Source organism: Carassius gibelio, chromosome B16 (genome assembly GCF_023724105.1).
Source record: "Carassius gibelio isolate Cgi1373 ecotype wild population from Czech Republic chromosome B16, carGib1.2-hapl.c, whole genome shotgun sequence".
Taxonomy (NCBI): Eukaryota; Metazoa; Chordata; class Actinopteri; order Cypriniformes; family Cyprinidae; genus Carassius; species Carassius gibelio.
The window spans coordinates 13,560,676-13,579,849 of NC_068411.1; the positions used below are offsets into that span (position 1 = coordinate 13,560,676).

General features: G+C 35.7%; 1 protein-coding gene across 2 annotated transcripts in view; it reads left to right on the top strand.

Annotated features, from left to right (window-relative positions):
- Positions 1–1,934: 1,934 nt before the first annotated feature.
- The window catches only part of fhod3b (formin homology 2 domain containing 3b), a 159,435-nt gene continuing 142,195 nt past the window's right edge, over positions 1,935–19,174 (top strand). Inside the window, exons 1-2 of one of the 2 annotated variants that reach the window (XM_052578889.1) lie at positions 1,935–2,422; positions 15,610–15,716. In XM_052578889.1, the coding sequence (XP_052434849.1) occupies positions 2,258–2,422; positions 15,610–15,716 (272 nt within the window). In that variant the 5' untranslated portion in view covers positions 1,935–2,257. The remainder of the gene's footprint in view (positions 2,423–15,609; positions 15,717–19,174) is intronic. The other variant, XM_052578888.1, reaches the window with a different exon arrangement.

The window sequence follows — 19,174 nt, forward strand, 5'->3', positions numbered from 1 at the left end:
CAGCACTTTGGAGGTAAGTCAAAGATCCTTAACAGTCCCATCAGCACAGAAAAAAGTCACTTGACAGATAATATATTTATTCAGCGCGCAGAATAGTCAAGTTGAGTCATTTTGAAGCAGTTCACTTGATAAGGGATGATGTTTTTGTGACTATTTCCTGTAATTCATGTGTAATGACTGATTATTTTATCAAAACACTTACATTCTGTGTTCATCAGCCACTTTCAAATCATGTATTTTCTTAGTCAGATATATAGAAATGAAGGAGGGATGACAACTTCTGTTTCTTAAGATTGTGGTGAGTTTGGTAAAAAAAAAAAAAAAAAAAAGCTAAGAAAGACAAATGGTAAAATGTTTTTACCGATTTGCATCAAGGTATTCAGTGCAAATATTGGGCAAGTGCAAGGTTTTACTGCAAAGATAAAGAGTGAAGGACAAATAACACACACACACAAAAAAAAAATTGACTCTAAGAAAAGTCTTTAAATTGGGGTCCAAAGTACTGTATAAATATAAAGGAATTTTCCATATAGCGTTTTCACAGATGTTTTACCTGTTTTTGCATTGTGTTGTATGTTAAGGTTAAGCTAAATTCCCGAAAACTTATGCCAGAAAATAACCATAAACCTTTTTTCTATATTTTTTTTCAGCCCCAGACAGTGTAAATAATAATTAACTAATCTTAAAGTTCCTTATTTTTTAAACCATTTTCTGGAAGTTTTGGAATTGCTGTGGTGACTTGATCTGAATTTTTTATTGTTTTACACAGTTGAAGACAAATGACATTTATAGAAAGTTTACTGAACCTTCTGCAAATCCGTTAAGACCAAAGGTGTTTTTTTAAGGAGCTCTTATCAAATATTTGCTAAAGACATTGTTTGAGTAAAGATTAAGCATTAGTATATTGCAAATAATCAATTATCTGCTGTAGATAAGTTACCAATTAGATAAAATGGCAAAGAAATACAGAAAGATTAACCATAAACCAGCTACATATATGTATATATATAGCCTACTGTATAAATGAGCTGTTAAGATAGGCCTATATAAAGAAACATCCTCTCACTCTCAATTTAGGTGAATGTGCAAAAACTGTAAGCTACAGTACATGCAGTTAATTTAGATAAGATGTCGTGTAGTACGACTTTTGAGTGTTAATCGAGGGCTGTTCTATTCTTCTGTCAGTATAGCCGTTTTCAATATTTCTATTCGTTCACACTGCCACCTAGCGATAACTAGCGGTAACAAAGTAACCACTTTAAAACTGATAAGCAGGTTATGAAGCGCATTTTGTGCCAATATTCATCAAACAAATCCAGCGTTTGGTAAATAAACACAATCTGCTTTGCAAAGAAAAACTCGACTTTCAAATAAACATTAAAGTGTGCTGTTAATGTCAAACAATGAATAAAATATGGGAAGAAAAGAGCACTCACTGGGTTGGAAACATCTCGTTGCCTGTTATTAGGGTCATCATAGGGTTGAACTCCGTTATATTTGCGTATGTCTTGCAGAGACATCATATTTATGTGTGATGGAAAATGCATATCGACATACTACAGCTAGCATATTAACTTTGCAGTTTGTCGTGAAATTGTTGTTGTTGTTGTTAATCATATTTGATGTGCACTTGTAATTATCTACAAGTAAAAAAAAAGGAAAATGTAGGCATGATTTCAGATAATATAGCAAAAAGTTTAAATGTAAGCTATAATACATTGATTTATTTATTTTGATAATTATATGCATTTATCTAGAAACATTAGGCTACATTTAGTTTGTCCTTAAGTTTGTTTTTAAGCCTGTTATTTTCCTATGTAGGCTACTTATAAAAAATGTTATGCTAGGATATGACCGGTATAAATTTGACCACTGGGTGTCGCCAGAGCTCCGGCTCTTGTCCTCATACCCTCACTGTTGTGACTGGAGGGAGTCCCCCAATCCCGCTCACGTACTGCATCGCTAGTCATCAGACAGACTGTAGATGTCCCGTCCCGTCCCGTCTGCAGCAGTCTGCCTCAGCACCTTGCCTGCCCGACATGCCCTTGGATATTACCGGCCCTCCTTCTGCTACAAACTACTGTAGAACTATAGAAACCACTAAACACTAACAGAGGACATCGCAGTAGGACGGAGAGTAACGTTACCTGGGTTCTTGACACTTTTACACTGCGTCTGATCTAAAGGATTTTTTAGTCGGTCTCTACTTTTTTGTTGTTGTACCGACTTTTCCCAAATCGACGTGTATGGATGTATCATGGCTACGTTTGCATGCAGGGTGCAGTTCTTAGATGATACTGATCCATTTAATAGCACAAATTTTCCCGAGCCGACCAGACCCCCACATTTCACATTCAGAGAGGATATTCCGCTCATCAATCAGATCGCTGGAGTTCACAGACTTCTGAAAGCCCCACACAAGGTATGACAGACACCTCTAACGCAGACATCGTTTTATCCACTCTCTGTTAATGACTGTGTTTATTAGAGCTATTTACATCTATATCTGCTGCAGTGGCACAAATGTTTTGTTATTGCAGTAATTCTGGAGGGCATCATGCAGTTATATGGCAAGCCATTTTAACAGTTATTGCCTAAAACTTAGATCTAGCATTTATATTTATACCATTAGTTCTTATTTTCAGTTTACTATTAAATGCTCAAAAAGTGACTAGTAGGTTAATGTTTCATTGGTTGCACACTTACAGTGTACTTACTTAAAGAAGTACTGGTAATATAATGTAAATTTGTTAAGCTTAGGTTTAGAGTAACTATAATAAGTATGTATATGTGGAACACGACTGTAAAAACGAAGTGCTACAGTGTCATTAGATACTAATTCTTTTTCATTAGTTATCTAATTGATTAGACACTGGTATATGTTTGACAGTTCTATACCAGTCGAGCAAACTAGTATAATTTAAAGTAGCTGTTCTGAATAATAATTATTTGTAAATGCCAATTCTAACAAATTTTAACAAAGGACATTTTTCTAACAGCAGTTTGGAAAGAAAGAATTGAAATATATAGGTACTAATATAATAAGTAATATAATAAAGTAATCTGTTTAATAAGTACTTGGAATGGACACATGTATAAGTATAGTTAATTCTTTTCAGTACTGGGATAGCGACTAGAAACACAAGGAAACGTACTAGTGACTAACTGAAATAGACTGGTTGCTGCTGGCAATCAGTACTAATGAATAATCACTAGTGAACCTGAAAAAATATACTGGTCACTTTTGTAATAAATAATGCACTGTAAAAAAAAAAAAAAAAAAAGAAGAAAAAAAAAAAGTGGCAACCTGCATTATTCCAAAGAGCCCTTATAATCAGTTTTGGTCGGTATATATATATATATATATATATATATATATATATATATATATATATATATATATATATATATATATATATATATATATATATATATATGAATGTATGTATTTAGTGATATAAAATAATTTTGACTTGATTAAAACCAGATGATGACATTGTAAGGTTACAGTTTTCAGTATAATTAGAAATATGCACAAGTAAGAGTGTAAAATAATTAATGTTAAATTGGCTTGCCATAGCATCTATGCAGTACCAATGCTGCTGTAGAGAAGTGATATGATGTCAGGATACTTCAGTGCATCGTGGGCTGCACTGCACCAAAGTCTGCACTGTCCTGTGCACACAGGGGGTTGCTTGTTATTGTCATTGCTTTCAGATTCAGATATTTAGCTAATGCTGCTCCTATTTAAATACAGCCGATAAACTATTATAGCGGCATTGTTTGTAAGCAATCAATTTTCTGATATCATAATAGGAATGACAGGTAACTGGTGTTGATAGTGTAGATATTCACATCCTGTCTCTTCTTGAGACTGTAATAAACCTCACGTCTAAATTACCCAGCTCTCCTTCATTACAGGCATGACCCAAAACAACTGAGGTTCTTCTCCAACTGCGTAAGATATAATTGTTGTCTTAAACTTGGTTCATTTCCACCACATAAACAGTGTTATCCTTTAAGTAAGGTTTTAGGAGTGCTGTTATTGTGGTCTTAGAGGAATGCACAGCAGCTGAGTGCCATACTTGGGTGGACTGAATGCTTGAACATGCCATATTCAAATACTCAGGATTCTACAGCTGTCATTGGGACTGTCAGTGATGACCGTCAACATAAAAGGGTCCTCCAAGGGGCAAAACTGCCCTGTTTTGTGTATAGCTTATGTATTGTTTGTATAGGAACAGTACTGTATTCTTGTGTTCTCAGAGGTAGTTTCCAAACATGTCAACTCTGTGTTACCATTAGTTGGCTTGCAATTGTTCGCTAGGTAAAAGTTAACATGACTCATGCACTAACAGTCATCGATGTAACTTTTAGTGCATTACAGCTGCTTCATTATGAGTGGATCATTACTGTGATTTGAAAAGTACTAACCTTTCCAAAAAAAACATGCATGGAAGTATTTCTGCGACTCAGTCCCCATCATTAAGATGGTTCCTTAAATCATTTGAATGAGTGATGAAACATTTTCAGCAGATGGATAAATAAGTCCAGATGCTCATTAGTTATTTGATTTTTGTTTTAGAATTAGAATTGTGTATGACTTTATACTCTCCGATGACCCTAATGACATATTTTCTGTGAAACACATCTGTTAACACTGTAGTCCAAAAACGGTTCAACATTTTTAAAGAATGATATAATTTGATCTTTCTAAGCTCAATTCAAGGATTCTGAACAAAAAATAATGTCTAACATTTTTACCACGATTACAGAAAATGCCCACTAAAGTGTCATTCCATGCAACCAAATATTCAGGCATATTTAGAAGTATAGATATAATCAGATGTCATTAAAAGACTTTAAATCAAAAAGTCATTTTAAATCTTTATCAATCCTTAACACTATCCTTCATACGCTAGGTTTTACCCATTTGTAAGGAAGTTTTTATAACACTTAACTTAACTTAATTTTAAATTTTATTATTAATTTTAAAAATTTCAGTATTATCAAAAGGAATTATTATTCCTTTTATATATTGTAATAGGTACAAGTCAGAATAAGTTTGTTGTTTCATTTTTAGATAAATATGTCTGTTACGGTGAATGATGATGGAACATTATTTCACCCAAATTTTCCATTACTTTATATGTATAAAAAATTACTTTTGTGGACACCAAAATGGAATGTCTTTGTCTTTGTCTTTGTGCCATGTATGTACGCCTATGCCAATCATCAAGAGTTTGAGAGAAATGATGTATGAAATACTTTTCATGGACAGATTCCATTCATTTTAATAGGAAAGACTGGGGACGAAAGATCTTTGTTCAGGTTGGTCACATGGTTTTGCAGTATTGACCAATAGAAGGTAACTTGATATGAAAGTCACTTCTGTATACAATTTGCTTCATTTAGCATTCAATTATGTCTCTGAACTACAGATCTAAACATGCATAATCAAAATTGGAGTTGATAGCTGTATTTTGAAATGACTTTCATGCAAACATGTCCTATCATGTAAGATCTGGTTCACTTCTGAAGGCACCAGATCTGAAGGATTCTTCCAGTAAACAGCATCCATTGGAACTAGTGAGCACCATTATAAATCCTTTATTTTGATTTCTGAGTTGCTTTTATCCAGCTTGGGATGAATCCTCAAGGGCATCATTTCTCCAGTGCATCAGGAGTTCCCAGCAAAGCTTTCGACTTCCTCCACACAATTCACAGTTTAAAACAATCAGTTGTTGGCAGCTTAGCAACATGAGATATGATTCAAATTCTCTTTGAGCCAACAGTTTGTTTTTCCCGATTTCACAATGAAGCAGTTAGTATAAGGAAACACAGAGAGTGTCAGTGAAGTAAAGAGCGGTATATGGTGACCATTGATACAGAGAGAAAGAGAAAGAAAGTGAGGAAAGGGGATGTGATGAGCTGGCATGTTATTTAACATCAGCCTGCAAATGGGCCAGTTGGATTCATTCAGTTGAACACAGTCCATCTTAGTCTTGATTGTTATTTTCATTTACAGCAAGACTAACAGATGTGACATGCTTTATTATGTGTCCAGGGTGTCATACACGGATGTCGTAACTTTTATGTCATTAATCAAAAAGTGCATTAGTAGAGTATTTTAATACTGTCAAACAATTCCATCAGGAGTTTGGAACTTGGTCATAAAATGCCTGGGACCTATTTGTCTGTTCGTACTTGAATAAAATGAAGAGGAATTCTAATATTTATATGTAAGATACACAGACATGTTTAGCAGCATTATACATTGTTTATCCAGGATGCAGGGGTTAGTGAAATTCATCTTGGCTGAGAAACATGAACCATATGGTATTGGTTTTGATTAGTTGGAGTCACTTGGGTGAGCCATTATTGCTAAACTGAGAAGAACAAGTAATGTTTCTGTAGGACATCAGAGGGTCACTACATAAACTGTCATTTAAATCTTTGCAACCCTCTACGGACACCTTGGCAATTGAAACGCCATTGACTAGTAAATATTTTAGTTTATTCGCCAGACTGATCGAGATAATAATGATACGAATTCGAATAATAAGAACTATAAAACACACCAAGGATAACTAAGGATTAATGAGCTGCTGGATTCATGAATATTAATCAGGTTTTGTGCGTTCGCTCGAACTGATTTGCTGAAATCAAAACAGGGACAATAATAGGTGAGCGCCAGCCAATGGGAAAACCCAGCTGTTCTTATAAGCTGAAAACTTCCATAGGAATGCTGTTATTTTGACAGGAAAATACAACAAAAGAATATAGTTTAAATGTACCACGTCAATTCTCTCGCTCTCTTTCTCTCTCTCTCTCTCTCTCTCTCTCTCTCTGTGTGTGTGTCAGAGAAAGCGACGGAGATTTGTGCCTTTTCACACTATAAAAGTATAGAAACTTGATTTATTTCCATCTTTATTTTTCATTAATCTGGTAAAGAGACATTTTTTTTTTGCTTTCTGTTTCTCTCTCTCTCTCTCTCTCTCTCTCTCTCACACACACACACACACACACACACATGCACAAACACACACTTGCACACGCACGCATCTCTCACTTTTACTCTTGATGGATGCGGCCCTTCACTGAGTTACTTTTTTCGGGAAGCCTTTTCTGTTTGCGCATGAATTTTGCCGAAATTACAGAGTCTGGTAATGAGAAGTTATGCTAAATGCTGTAAAATATAGGTTAGCCCTTCACATTTGCGGCTGAATTCTGGATTAGCCTTACACATTGTTATGCAGAGTTGAGGTTTTTGCAGCCCAGTGACTTTTCCTCTGTATTTTTCGGCACCGTCTGCAGAAAAAAGCTCCACGTTTATCGTTGGCTTCACACGCCTTTGAAACGCAAATGATTGCTGTTGTGGTCAGAATACATGCAACAAACCCTTTTTAACATGTTTGCTAATTGCGCGCTGCATATTTAGAGAGCAACCACAGACAATGTTATATTTATATAATGGAAACAAACACAGAAATACTTATTGCTTACACTTCAAGTGGCTGAAGCGTGTCAACGAGTGATTCATTCAGCCGCTGCATATTGTTATGTCATTAAATCACGCCTTTGATGTAGAACTAGACTTTTTAGAACTCACAAACTGCTGTCAGTTTCACAGTTCACAGATTTAATAAAAGCAGTGGTTAATATGCTACACTGCGGTTAGCAGAATGTTGTTTTATATTTTATCAGCCATGACCTGAGGAGTCCAGGGTGTCTATGGCGACTGAAACAGAGCAACTTTTCTGAATGAGAAAAGTTTCTTCCCTTAAAACTGAGCTTGGAGTTGAATGAAATGGGATTTGGAGTGCGAGGCTAGTTCCCAGTGTGCTCTTATTTTTAGGCCATCCCCATATCTGTACTCGCTTGCCAGTGCTGTATTCTGTGGTTGGACGAGGAAGTCCAGGCCTGGCTTTCCATCCCCATGACCACAGGGTCATGGGGTCAGTGGCTGGGTGGGGAACCGTCAGTTATACAGTTAATCTCAGATTAGCAGCTCTCCTGGACCTGCAGCCTTTGCTAACACACTTATCTTTTGCACTACTGTTGATTCTGGAGCTTGTCTATTAGTCCTACCTGTATGTTTTGACTTTTTTCTTTGGTTCCATGTAGTAGAGTTCACTTCTGCATTTTGTAAGTGTTGGTATGTATGCAATGTGATTGGACAAATGACAGAACAGTCGCTACATTTTACATTCTTGATTTCATTTATGTGGAATTTTTGTTTGTCAGCTTAGTTAAAATTAGCTAAATTTGCAGATAAAAGTAAATTATAACATAAGTTTTTTTATTGACTGAATGTTTTGAAAATTACACATTTTTAAGTCTTTTTTTTTTTTTTTTGCCATTTATGTCTTAATTTTACTCCAAAAATTATTTATAAATATATATCTGTGCAACTGGCGGTATAATTCCAATTATAACTTTATATAAAAATTTACATTTAATGAAAAAGAAAGGCAAATAATAATTAGTAATAATAATAATAATAATTATATATATATATATATATATATATATATATATATATATATATATATATACAAATTCAATATTAAAACAAAAAAAAGTCTTGTTAATGAAATAGCATACATTTATTTATTTATTTAAAAGAATCAACTTTGACAATTTAATACTACTATTTATTTATAATACATATTTAATAATGTCTTTTAAATGATTTAAAAAAAAAGATTTTTGAATAATACATGTAAATAGGGGAATGTAACAGAGCATGAAGTTATGAGATGAGTCATGATCGGTGCTATTTATTTTAAGAAGAGATTAATAACTTTAAAAAAATTGTTTTATGTATTTACGTTGTTGTTGTTCCATGTAAAAAGTCACCATTACATATTGTTAATAAAATACTATGCATTTATTTTTTTAAAGAAAAATCTTCTAAAATGTAAAAAGTATAATAATACATTTGTAAATATTCCAAAATATTTCTTAATACATGTAAACAGTACAGTATTTACATTTTCTTGACATTTTATTTATTTTCTTCTTGTTTTCACATTATAACGACTTAATTTTATAACGAGAAAATGACTTTTGTTATTTCGAGATAACGAGAAAATTAAGTTGTTATAATTAGAAAAGAACTTTCGTTATGCCAAGATAACGAGTAAATTAAGTCTTTATAACGAGAAAACAACTTTCGTTATGTCGAGATAACGAGTAAATTAAGTCTTTATAACGAGAAAACAACTTTCGTTATGTCGAGATAACGAGTAAATTAAGTCTTTATAATAAGAAAACAGCTTTTGTTATGTCGAGATAACGAGAAAATTAAGTCGTTAAAACGAGAAAACAAGAAGGAAAAAAAATGATAATGCATGGCTGCTTAGAACTTCCGTATACTAATCATAATGCTAGATATACTTTTTAAAATAACAATTCATGCATTATTTGTTTTTTATTTTTTATGGCTTGCCTATGCCTTGCCACAAGGGTGGTAAACAAGTGAAAATTAGATTCGATATACAGTCACCTGACCATTAAAGAGGCTGATGTCATTCTCAGAAGAGGATGGTGAATCTCACACCATCCCTGAGAGCCTTATGAAACACTTTCCTTATTTAGAATTTGATGAAGAACACAGAGAGACTGAGGTTGTAGAATTTACATGATGAAGACCATTGAAAGGGCACTCTTTCCCACCAAAACCCAGCACATTTTGGTTGAAACCACCCCTCACCTTTTCACCGTCTGTTGATAGTTATGTAGCAGAATGCTGTTCACTACTGCAGTCTGATTGATCCTACGGTACAGCTGACATGAAAGCACATGGAACGGAGCCCACCGCTGGAACTCCAGCACCGACCGAAGCGAGCATCCGTCTGATGCTTATCAGAGTCCCTGCCTCGCTCCCGGCCAGGTGACTAATCTGAAGTATCTGCACGGGGTCTCTTGCAGTGAGATATCTGGGTCAATCTGAGAAAGATGGAGCACAGCTGGAGACGGCAAGAAGGAGGAAAAAATGAACCAAAAATGTTTTCCCCCACTCAATTGCCCTGCCAAGTTTTTAGGAAGCAATCTACGTTCTGCCTCTTGAAGTTGTAAATACATTACAACTCTCGAGCCAAGACAAGGGAGTTCTGGCTCGTGAACGAAGTGCAACACTTTAGTTTAAGGGTCTAACATAAGGGTCTTATAACAACATAATGGGCTATATATAATGTTTGCCTGAAGATTTATATCCCGCGGTATCAGGCACTTTAATGTTTGCGATGTTTTAAAAGGAAGAGTTTAGTCTTAGATCTAAGTCTGAGTTATTTTAGGCTAACAGAGCCTGAAGTTATGAAATGATTCAGGATAAGTTCTTGTTATTGTAAGGAGATAGTTCACCCCAAATAGGTGACTTTTTTTCTTCATTAGTGCAGTAAAGGAGATTTTTTTAGTTATAGCTGTGGTCTTTGATGATTTATAAAATTCAAGTCAACTGCTACCAGAACTTTGAGCATCAAAAAAAGCAAACACAAGAAAAACAAAATTAATTCCCATGTCTTCTGATGATATATTGAGGTCTTTCGGTCACATTTACACAATTATATTATCAAAGCACCAAACAATGATGTGGATAAAAGTCACCTAATTGAATGGCTTGTGGGTGAGTAAATTAATATAAGGATGAGTAAATAATGACACAATTTTCATTTTTGGGTGATAATCCCTCTATGATCCAATCTGAACTGCATTCTTGGTATTTCCTGTGACAAAACATTCAGGTCAGGATAAGCTGGAAGTAATAAACCTGTGATATCTGTTCTGTTAATCTTAGTTTTTCCCAACTTGCCATGACAAACAGTAGTATTGTGCAATAGAACATTCTTTTAGAAACTTTTTTAGAATTTATCATCTTTCCATAAATATCCCCGTCCACACTGAAATCTCATTGGCCCCAAATCCTGTTCCACTTAACTGTGTATTGAACATAACATATGTTTTTATTGACCCTGATAAAAAAAAAAAATTTGCCCAATGAATAAGAAGCTAAATAGTCAGAACACAAATTAAGATATTTTTGATGAAATCCGAGAGCTTTCTGACCCTCCATAAACTATTCTCGTAGCTTCATAAAATACAGTTTGAACCACTGATGTCACTTGGACAATTTTAAAGATGTCCATACTACCTTTCTGGGCTTTGAATGTGCTACTGTAGTTCCCTGACTGTCAATAAAGAATACATAAATAACAACTTTGTTTTAATGATTTCTTCTTTTCTGGGTCAATCCGCCGCCATGCACCAAAGTACCATGACACCTACATGTGCCTAGTTGAAAAAGGTAACAGTATAACATTTTTTAATTTATTGACAAATTTGTCCTCCTGTAGCCATCAAGATAAAAATAAATTAAATAAAAATAAAAATCCTTATAAAAATAAATATCCTTTAAATATCCTTGAAAATCTATTCCTTTTAATCATCATTTTACTTTAAATGTTTGTTAATAATTCAATGTAATTCATTTTCTTTTAAAGATGTTAGTATTTTTTTCTTCCTTGACCTACCAGGACTGTTATGAGCTGAATTTACACTGTATTGTACAAGGCTTTTAAGCTGGTAAATGGAATGAGAATGAGTAGAACTTCCTTGTTTTTCTTTTTTCTTTTTTTTTCATGATTTCTTTCACATCAAACCGATCCTGTACCTCTAGCAGACATGCCTCAACCAGGTCCATGTGCCCTAAATATAGTCCGACTTTGGCTTTCGTGTCTGGATTTCCTGTCAGCTTCGGATCTGGGCTGTAATCTTGTGTAGCACTCTTTCTATATTAAGGACATGTTAGATTAAACTCTCTCTATTTGTAATCGCCCTTATCATTTTCCTTCTAGTCCCCTGTCCTACATCATGCTTCACTGAACTTGTTGTTGGATTTTACGGATTGATGAGAAATGTAGACCCTTGAAAAATGAAATGGTGCAGTCATCGTTGCAATGGCTCAACACGTTGTGTGTTTTTTTCTCTGACGTGACATGGTGTTTGGGCGCCACTAGCTCTTTGAAAGAAATAGAATAGCCATGGGATCAAAGCTTTTCTGGCCTTAATGCCTTTACCAGTTACAGTAGCATCCTTACTCATTCTGTCTGTTCCGTTCAATCTTTTTGTAAACCTTTAATTCAATTACTGTAACTTGTGGCAGGAAATTGAATGACAGAGCCTGTTAATGAATAATATTAGGACATGTTATGATGCAATGTTTTCTCAAATGGTCTCTACTGTTAAAATCTCTACTCTACATAGAATTTCAATGACAAACCTGCACACAGCATCTACTTAGTAAGCAATTACAACTTTGTTTCCTTTTATATTTTTAAGTTTGATATTACCTTTGATAATTAGTGCGCTGATGGTTTACTTGTTAGTCAGTTTTCATGATAAAACCCTTTTGGAAAAGTAAAGCTCTTTAATTTCTCTACAAAGCACTGTTGATATAGCCGTACAAGTTTAGATGCCTTTGCATAACATTGCATGTTTTTCGAGCGTCTTTCCACGTGTTGTCAAGTTAAAAATAGTTTGAGTTTTAAAAACAAGCCTTGAACATTCAGTTGCATTCTATTTTGCTTCGTCAAGATGTCTAGATGTAAACGCTTCTATAAGAAACACATTCAATCAGGTTGAGATAAACCTGAATATAGCATAATAATATGAAGCTTCCATAATATGATTAGAGGGTTAGATATACAAACTCAGTGAACAGTCACTTTAAAAAGTATGGTATTATGAACATCTCTAATATTCACATAAAGCGCTAAGTAATGTTCAAATCAGGTTAAAATTGCTCAGAAATTCTGTAAAAAAAAAAAACACTTAAATAATCAGTTGTAGTTTACTTGACTCCATCCCTGGACAACTGAAATCTAAAACTGAGATTTGACTCCAGACATTTTAGCAGAAAATCACTCTAGTTTGCAGCTAGTGTTGTCTTCTTTTTTGCAGTTTTCTATACAGATTTTTCTCCAATTACTTTTATTGTTAGGTATGTTTGACATTTATTCCTGTCAAATTTGCAAGTACAGAAAACGCGGAAGCTCTGACAGTGTGAATGAACGAATCCTATCGGAACAGTTGGCTGAGCTACTTTTCCAGAATTTCTGTGGGAAGAGGCTTAAGGTTTCTAGCTGCCACACCTAATGGTGTTGACTGGTGTGTAATTCGCAGCAGACAGGCAGTCAAAGGTGCTGGTTGGTGGAGAAGAGTGGTAATCCTGTTACCAGACCTCTTGCGATCTGCTCGAAAGTCTGTCGTCTTTATCTCAGTGCTGCCCAAGATAGAGGAAGAAATAGAGGCAGTGGCTTTATGGTAAACACAGGCCAAAACTCTAGACTGGATTAATCATGCTCAGAAGTTGTAGTTATTTCCCCGACAGAGTCAGATTTGGTCAAGGTGTTCCATTCAGTGTAGCAAGTTCCCTCTAAGGAACCTGATGACGAGGTCATGCTTACCCAAAGACTTCCCATTCATGGGGTCATGGTACGCAAGGAAAACATTATATTTGAAAAACTTTTTTCAACAAGTCATGTGGAGCAGAAAAGAGAAAACAAAAACAAAGGAACTGCCCCCTCATGACTTTGAGTCAAGGTCAATAAGTCTCCTAAAATATCATATCTTTTTACTTTTTAATAAGAACGCAATGTCATGTGGTACACTCTTACCATTAGGCAATGAATCCAAGGCGATTCGATTAGCAAGGCAATGTCATGTGGTGTGACTCTCCCAAAAAATAATGTTGGTTACACATTTTAATTTATTATATTAGAAAAAAGTACTTTTTACCTAAATCTAAAAAATCTAGAAAATCTAAAAGAAAGAAACAAAGAAAAATAACAAGGTAATTTCATGTGGTGTGACTCTTCCAGAAATACATTTTAGTAACACATTTTAATTTATAATATGTGAAGAAATAGCTTTTTACCTGAAAAAAATGTCAAAAATAAAAATAAAATCTGAAAAAGATAAATAAATAAAGAAAATAAAATGTCTTTAACAAAAATCCCAAATATTGGATTGACATTTTTTAATTGCATGGCAATGTCATGTGGTGCCACTCTCACAAAAAGTAACATAAGTAACATTTAAATGTATATTCTTTTTTAAAAGTGCCTTTAATCTTGAAAAAAAAAAATCCTAAAATATTGGAACTTTTGACTCTTTAATATCAAGGTAATTTCATATAGTGTGACTCTCCCAAAAAGTATTTTTAGTAACACATTTTCATTTATAATATATATATATATATATATATATTTTTCTGCTTTTTATCTTAAAAAATAAATAAATAAATAAATAAAGAAAACCTGTTTGGGAATAATGTTTTTTTTATTAAATAGTTACACCACAGAGGTATTTAAGGCATGGATCGTAAACTGTCTAAATAATGGTATTTCATATGAAAATTGTACAACAGTACAACAGAGTATTTTGTGTTTTCTTTGTCATATATACTCTATGTTTTTGTTAACCCAAATATATTTGGCCCAAATGGTATCTCATGCCCCATATTTAACTTTGATATTTAAGACTTGTACCTCTAACTCTCGCACATAGTACTCCTGAGGTAGCTTCATGGTAATTGTAGCTTAATCAGTTCTCTAAGTATGTGTTTTCATAACGATGCAAATCAAAACTACTAGGATTCCAAAGATCTTACAGGTGAGGACAGAGACTTTCAGCAAAGACCCCTTTGGTATTCTAGACATGCTGGCAAAAGTAAACTCCTCTTGGTGTCCACGCATGAAGGATATTCTTACCTGTCCCAGGGGCTGGATGTGGCTCGGTAAGCCAGGCAGGGGCTTAAAGGCCTGATCTGGTTCTGGGGGAGTCAAATGGGAACAGTGCGTGTAATTAGCTTGTTTAGAGTCGCTGGTGACCCTGCTCACGCGTTGATTGACAGTTCACGCTGCTGCCCGGCAATGGCCCCCTGGGAGGTTTCAAATCCCATCACTGGGCTGTAATTGAGTGTCAACAAACAGGCAGGCCTCCAACAGAGCCGACCTCTAAAGACTGCTGCATATCTCCAAATGGTGTGGATGGGCTTCTCACAACACTTCTATAAATCAGTCTGAATACTTTGAAAAAGTTGTTTGACTCCTCAGTTGCGATATTGATATGATTCTGACATGTTTTGAAATAATGTTCTGGCAAAATGTGGCTATCAATGAAGGTAGTGTAGAAACATGACAACATAATGACTTTAAGAACATTTAAGTTTTAGTAACACCTAGTTTTTTATACAGTATCTATGTCAATGAGTTGATATTGAAGTGAAATATTAATTCGAGCATGAAAGGACCGCTTAAGTGTGGTATGTCACTGATTATGGAGCTGTGTGATGTTGTGAATAAAAAAATAATAATTATGGTGCATTCCTGTAAAGCACATAGCTGACATGTCAAGGCTCAGCATGATGTCATGCATATCCAGTGTACTGGCATTACTGATGGTTTACCTGATTATATATTCATGTATTTAAGATGTAATGTTCCATAATAATTTATTTGTTTTAAGAAGTTATTTTGAAACTCGTTGCATATGATTTTTTTTTTGTAATCTGTTTTTTTTATTTTTTTTTTGTCCCTTTCTTAGCTCGATGACTGTGCTTTACAGTTGTCTCATAATGGCAGTTATCTGGACTTGGAATCCACCTTGGCTGAGCAGAGAGATGAACTTGAAGGCTTTCAGGAAGATGGAGGGTAAGCAACAGCAAAAAAATAAAAACATTCACCTTCACGTAGTTCCACATCCAGTAGACTTTCTTCTTTTATATTCTATTTAAAGAATCTTCACACAACTATTTTCTATACAATAACTGTTCATCTCCAGAAATGAGACAAAAAAAACAACAAAAAGCACCATAAAAGTAATTTTTTTAGGCTCTGAAGTAAACAACCTCTGCTATGATTGGCTAACGGTTTTGCATATTAAAATAGTAGATGGACACTGCTGTGATATACTTTAAAAACAACATTGGATGGTGACCAGTGAATTGGGATCCCTACCAGAGCGTCATGTGTGCTGCCTCTTCGAGTACCCTGTGTGAGCCACCTGCGCCCCTATTTAAGTGTAGGCCAGGGCTCAGAACAAGTAGTTCCACTCACCATTGTCAAAGCACTATCACACTGAGTGAGATTGGATAACACTAGGAAAACTTACCCATTCCACTGGGAACAGGGATGCTGCAGAAGCCCCATTCTTCCTGAAGGAGTTTTCAGAAGCAAATACATATATAGATATTTAGGTGTATATGGAGAAATTGGATGTGATTGTAACCCTTTTGGAAGGCAGAAGTCTGCCGGGGAAACACAGGCTCTAAGGCTATACCATGGACTATACACATAGTCCACAGTACAGGTCTACAGTAAGGACACTCTGGAGCAGTTTTAGCAAGCCGACACTAACTGGGGTCTCTCGATGCCACCGTTTGAGGTTAGAACACAAGAGGATACCGGCTCTACACAAAAGATATAGAATCTAGCGGACATGTCAGGGGTCGCCCAGCCCGCAGCTCTACAGATATCTGTCAGCGAGGCACCACGAGGCAGCGCCCAGGAAGATGCACTACTCCTAGTTGAGTGAGCTCGCAACCTGAACGGGCAGGGTACATCCTGAGCCTGATAAATCAGGTAGATGGCATCCACAATCCATTGGGCCATTCTCTGCTTAGAGACAGCATTCCCCTTCTGCTGGCCTCCGTAACAGACAAAGAGCTGATCTAAGGTCCTGAAGCTTTGTGTCCGGTTTACGTAGCATCTTAATGCTCGGACAGGACAGAGCAAAGCCAGGGCTGGGTCTGCCTCATCTGAGGGCAGCGCTTGAAGGTTCACCACTTCGTCTTTGAAGGGAGTAGTGCGAAACTTGGGCTTGTAGCTTGGCCAGGGCCTCAGGATTACCTGGGAGTCAACCGGCCCAAACTCTAGGCATGTATCGTCGACCGAAAATGCGTGCAGGTCCCTTACCCTCTTAATGGAGCACAGCGCAAGCAGGAGCAGAGTTTTCAATAAAAGAAACTTTAGCTCAACTGAATGCAATGGGCACTAGAGACAAGGCCCAAAGAGGGTATAGAGAGGGGCCTGGAAGGATTTAACCTCCTGGACCCTCTAAGGAAACATGGGGTCATGGTACTCAGCAATAGCAGCAACCTGGACTTTGAGGGTGGAGGGATACAGCCTTCGCTCCAGCCCTTGCTGCAGAAAGGAAAGCATGACTACAATCGGCATCTCCGGGGGTCTTCTCGGCAAGAAGAACACCACTCGACAAACAGGTTTCACTTCAAGGCATAAGCGTGTCTCATAAACGGTGCTCTCGCCGAAGCGCTGAAACGTCTTAAAGTTAGCTGGACTGTCTGGGGATGGAGTCACCATTCTCCCGGGAGTATTGCTCGAGACAGCTCGTCAGCTGTATGGTTGAGCAGGCCCAGAATGTGAACAGCATGAAGTGACCTCAGAACCTTCTGACTCCAGGAGGAGGTAGCAGGCAAGTTGTGACACAAACAGTTGTATGTTTAGACCAGCACATGCTTGCCTCGTAAATACTCATTATATATCAAACTATCTGGAACAGACAATACAATAGTGGTAAAACATGGCTACTCACACTTATGTATTGTGACTGTTGCAGTCAATATAGTAAGACTTATCTTTTACCTTCAGTCTCTCTGAAAAGCTTCAGTTGAACTGTTTACAAATGAATCTGGAGTAAAGTAAAGTAAATAAACAGTGTTTCAATGACAAGATCTGGAGCTCTTTTGTAATGTTACCCAGTGTCTACACCATACATGTGTGGCACGCCGCCATTAAAGACAACAGAACCCATTATAATAAGCGATTTTGTCTGTGGTGCAGATTGACATGACAAATCCCCAAGAGTAAAGTGATATATGTTCTATTTCATATGTACTCCATGCTTTTCTGAAACGAAAAGAGAAGTGGATTCACGATGCAACAGCCGATGTAGATACAGTGTTAGAATGGCAAGGAAGGCAATTCAAAGACCTTGTTTTTTCACAACTTACTTGTAATTCTCAGAGGATCTCTGTGGTTACGTTGATGGAGTAATCTTGTGTTTGCATCTCTCTAGTATTTCCTCTCCTTCTACTACATGCATGAGTCAGTAGTGGGGGCTAAAAATGTAATAATATAGAAGTAGGCATTGATTTTGTTCTGCAAAGGTGATCTTTTGTCACACTATGATGTCATAATGTGACAAATTCCAAAATGTCATTTTTCAGCTTAGTTTCAATAAAAGGTGTTTTTGAACTCAAGAGAAAGATTTGAGTTCTGAAACTTATGGCATGTTTTATAGTACGCTGAAGATGAAGGGAATTTTTATTTAAAAGTTCATAACCCCTTTAAAAAGAAACTGCTCAAAAGTATGATTTATTCACTAATCCAGTTGCGTTGGCTCTCTTAAAGTTCAGTCTGTTTATGGTATTATTATTATTATTTTATTTTTTTTCTTCATTTTTGGAGCTTTAGAGCTGCCTGAAGATTTTTGTTTTATGTTCAATGAAAAAAATAATTACAGCATTCTGGTGTGGAACGACATGAAGATAAATAAATAATTACAGATTTAAATTTTTGGCTAAATTATTCCTTTAATTATTTCCATGTTCTTATTTCAAACTATCAAAAGAAAAAGAAAAACCTTAAAATAATTTAAGCCTCACCCTTTTAGCATGTGTGTGTAAAGTTTAATATTACAATACACAGATACATATTACCTGTAATCTAATAGTTGCTTTGCCAGTTTTAATCACTAAGCCTCAATCACAAATCACTTCTAAAGATAAAATATCTCATGATGATCCTGTTTATATGTAATATACTGTTGTGGTGTTTTATTTTTTTGTCGTCTTGTATGGTTTAATTTCATTTTGTAATTATTAGTCTAGATTACACATCAGTTGGAGTGGTCATTTCTCCTGGTCTCCTTCCATTCACATTGAGAAAATTCTTGCTTTGCTTGCAGATCAGAGGGCCAATATATGAAGAAATTACTCACATCTCCTTAAAAACCTTTATTGTCTTGGAAGATGTTAGAATGTTAGAAGGTAAAAGGTTAAAGGTGTTGGCTTGATTCTCAATAGCCTCTGGGTGACTATTTTCTTAATACCTACATTTTGGTCTGTATTCACATGTTACATTGGAAGCAA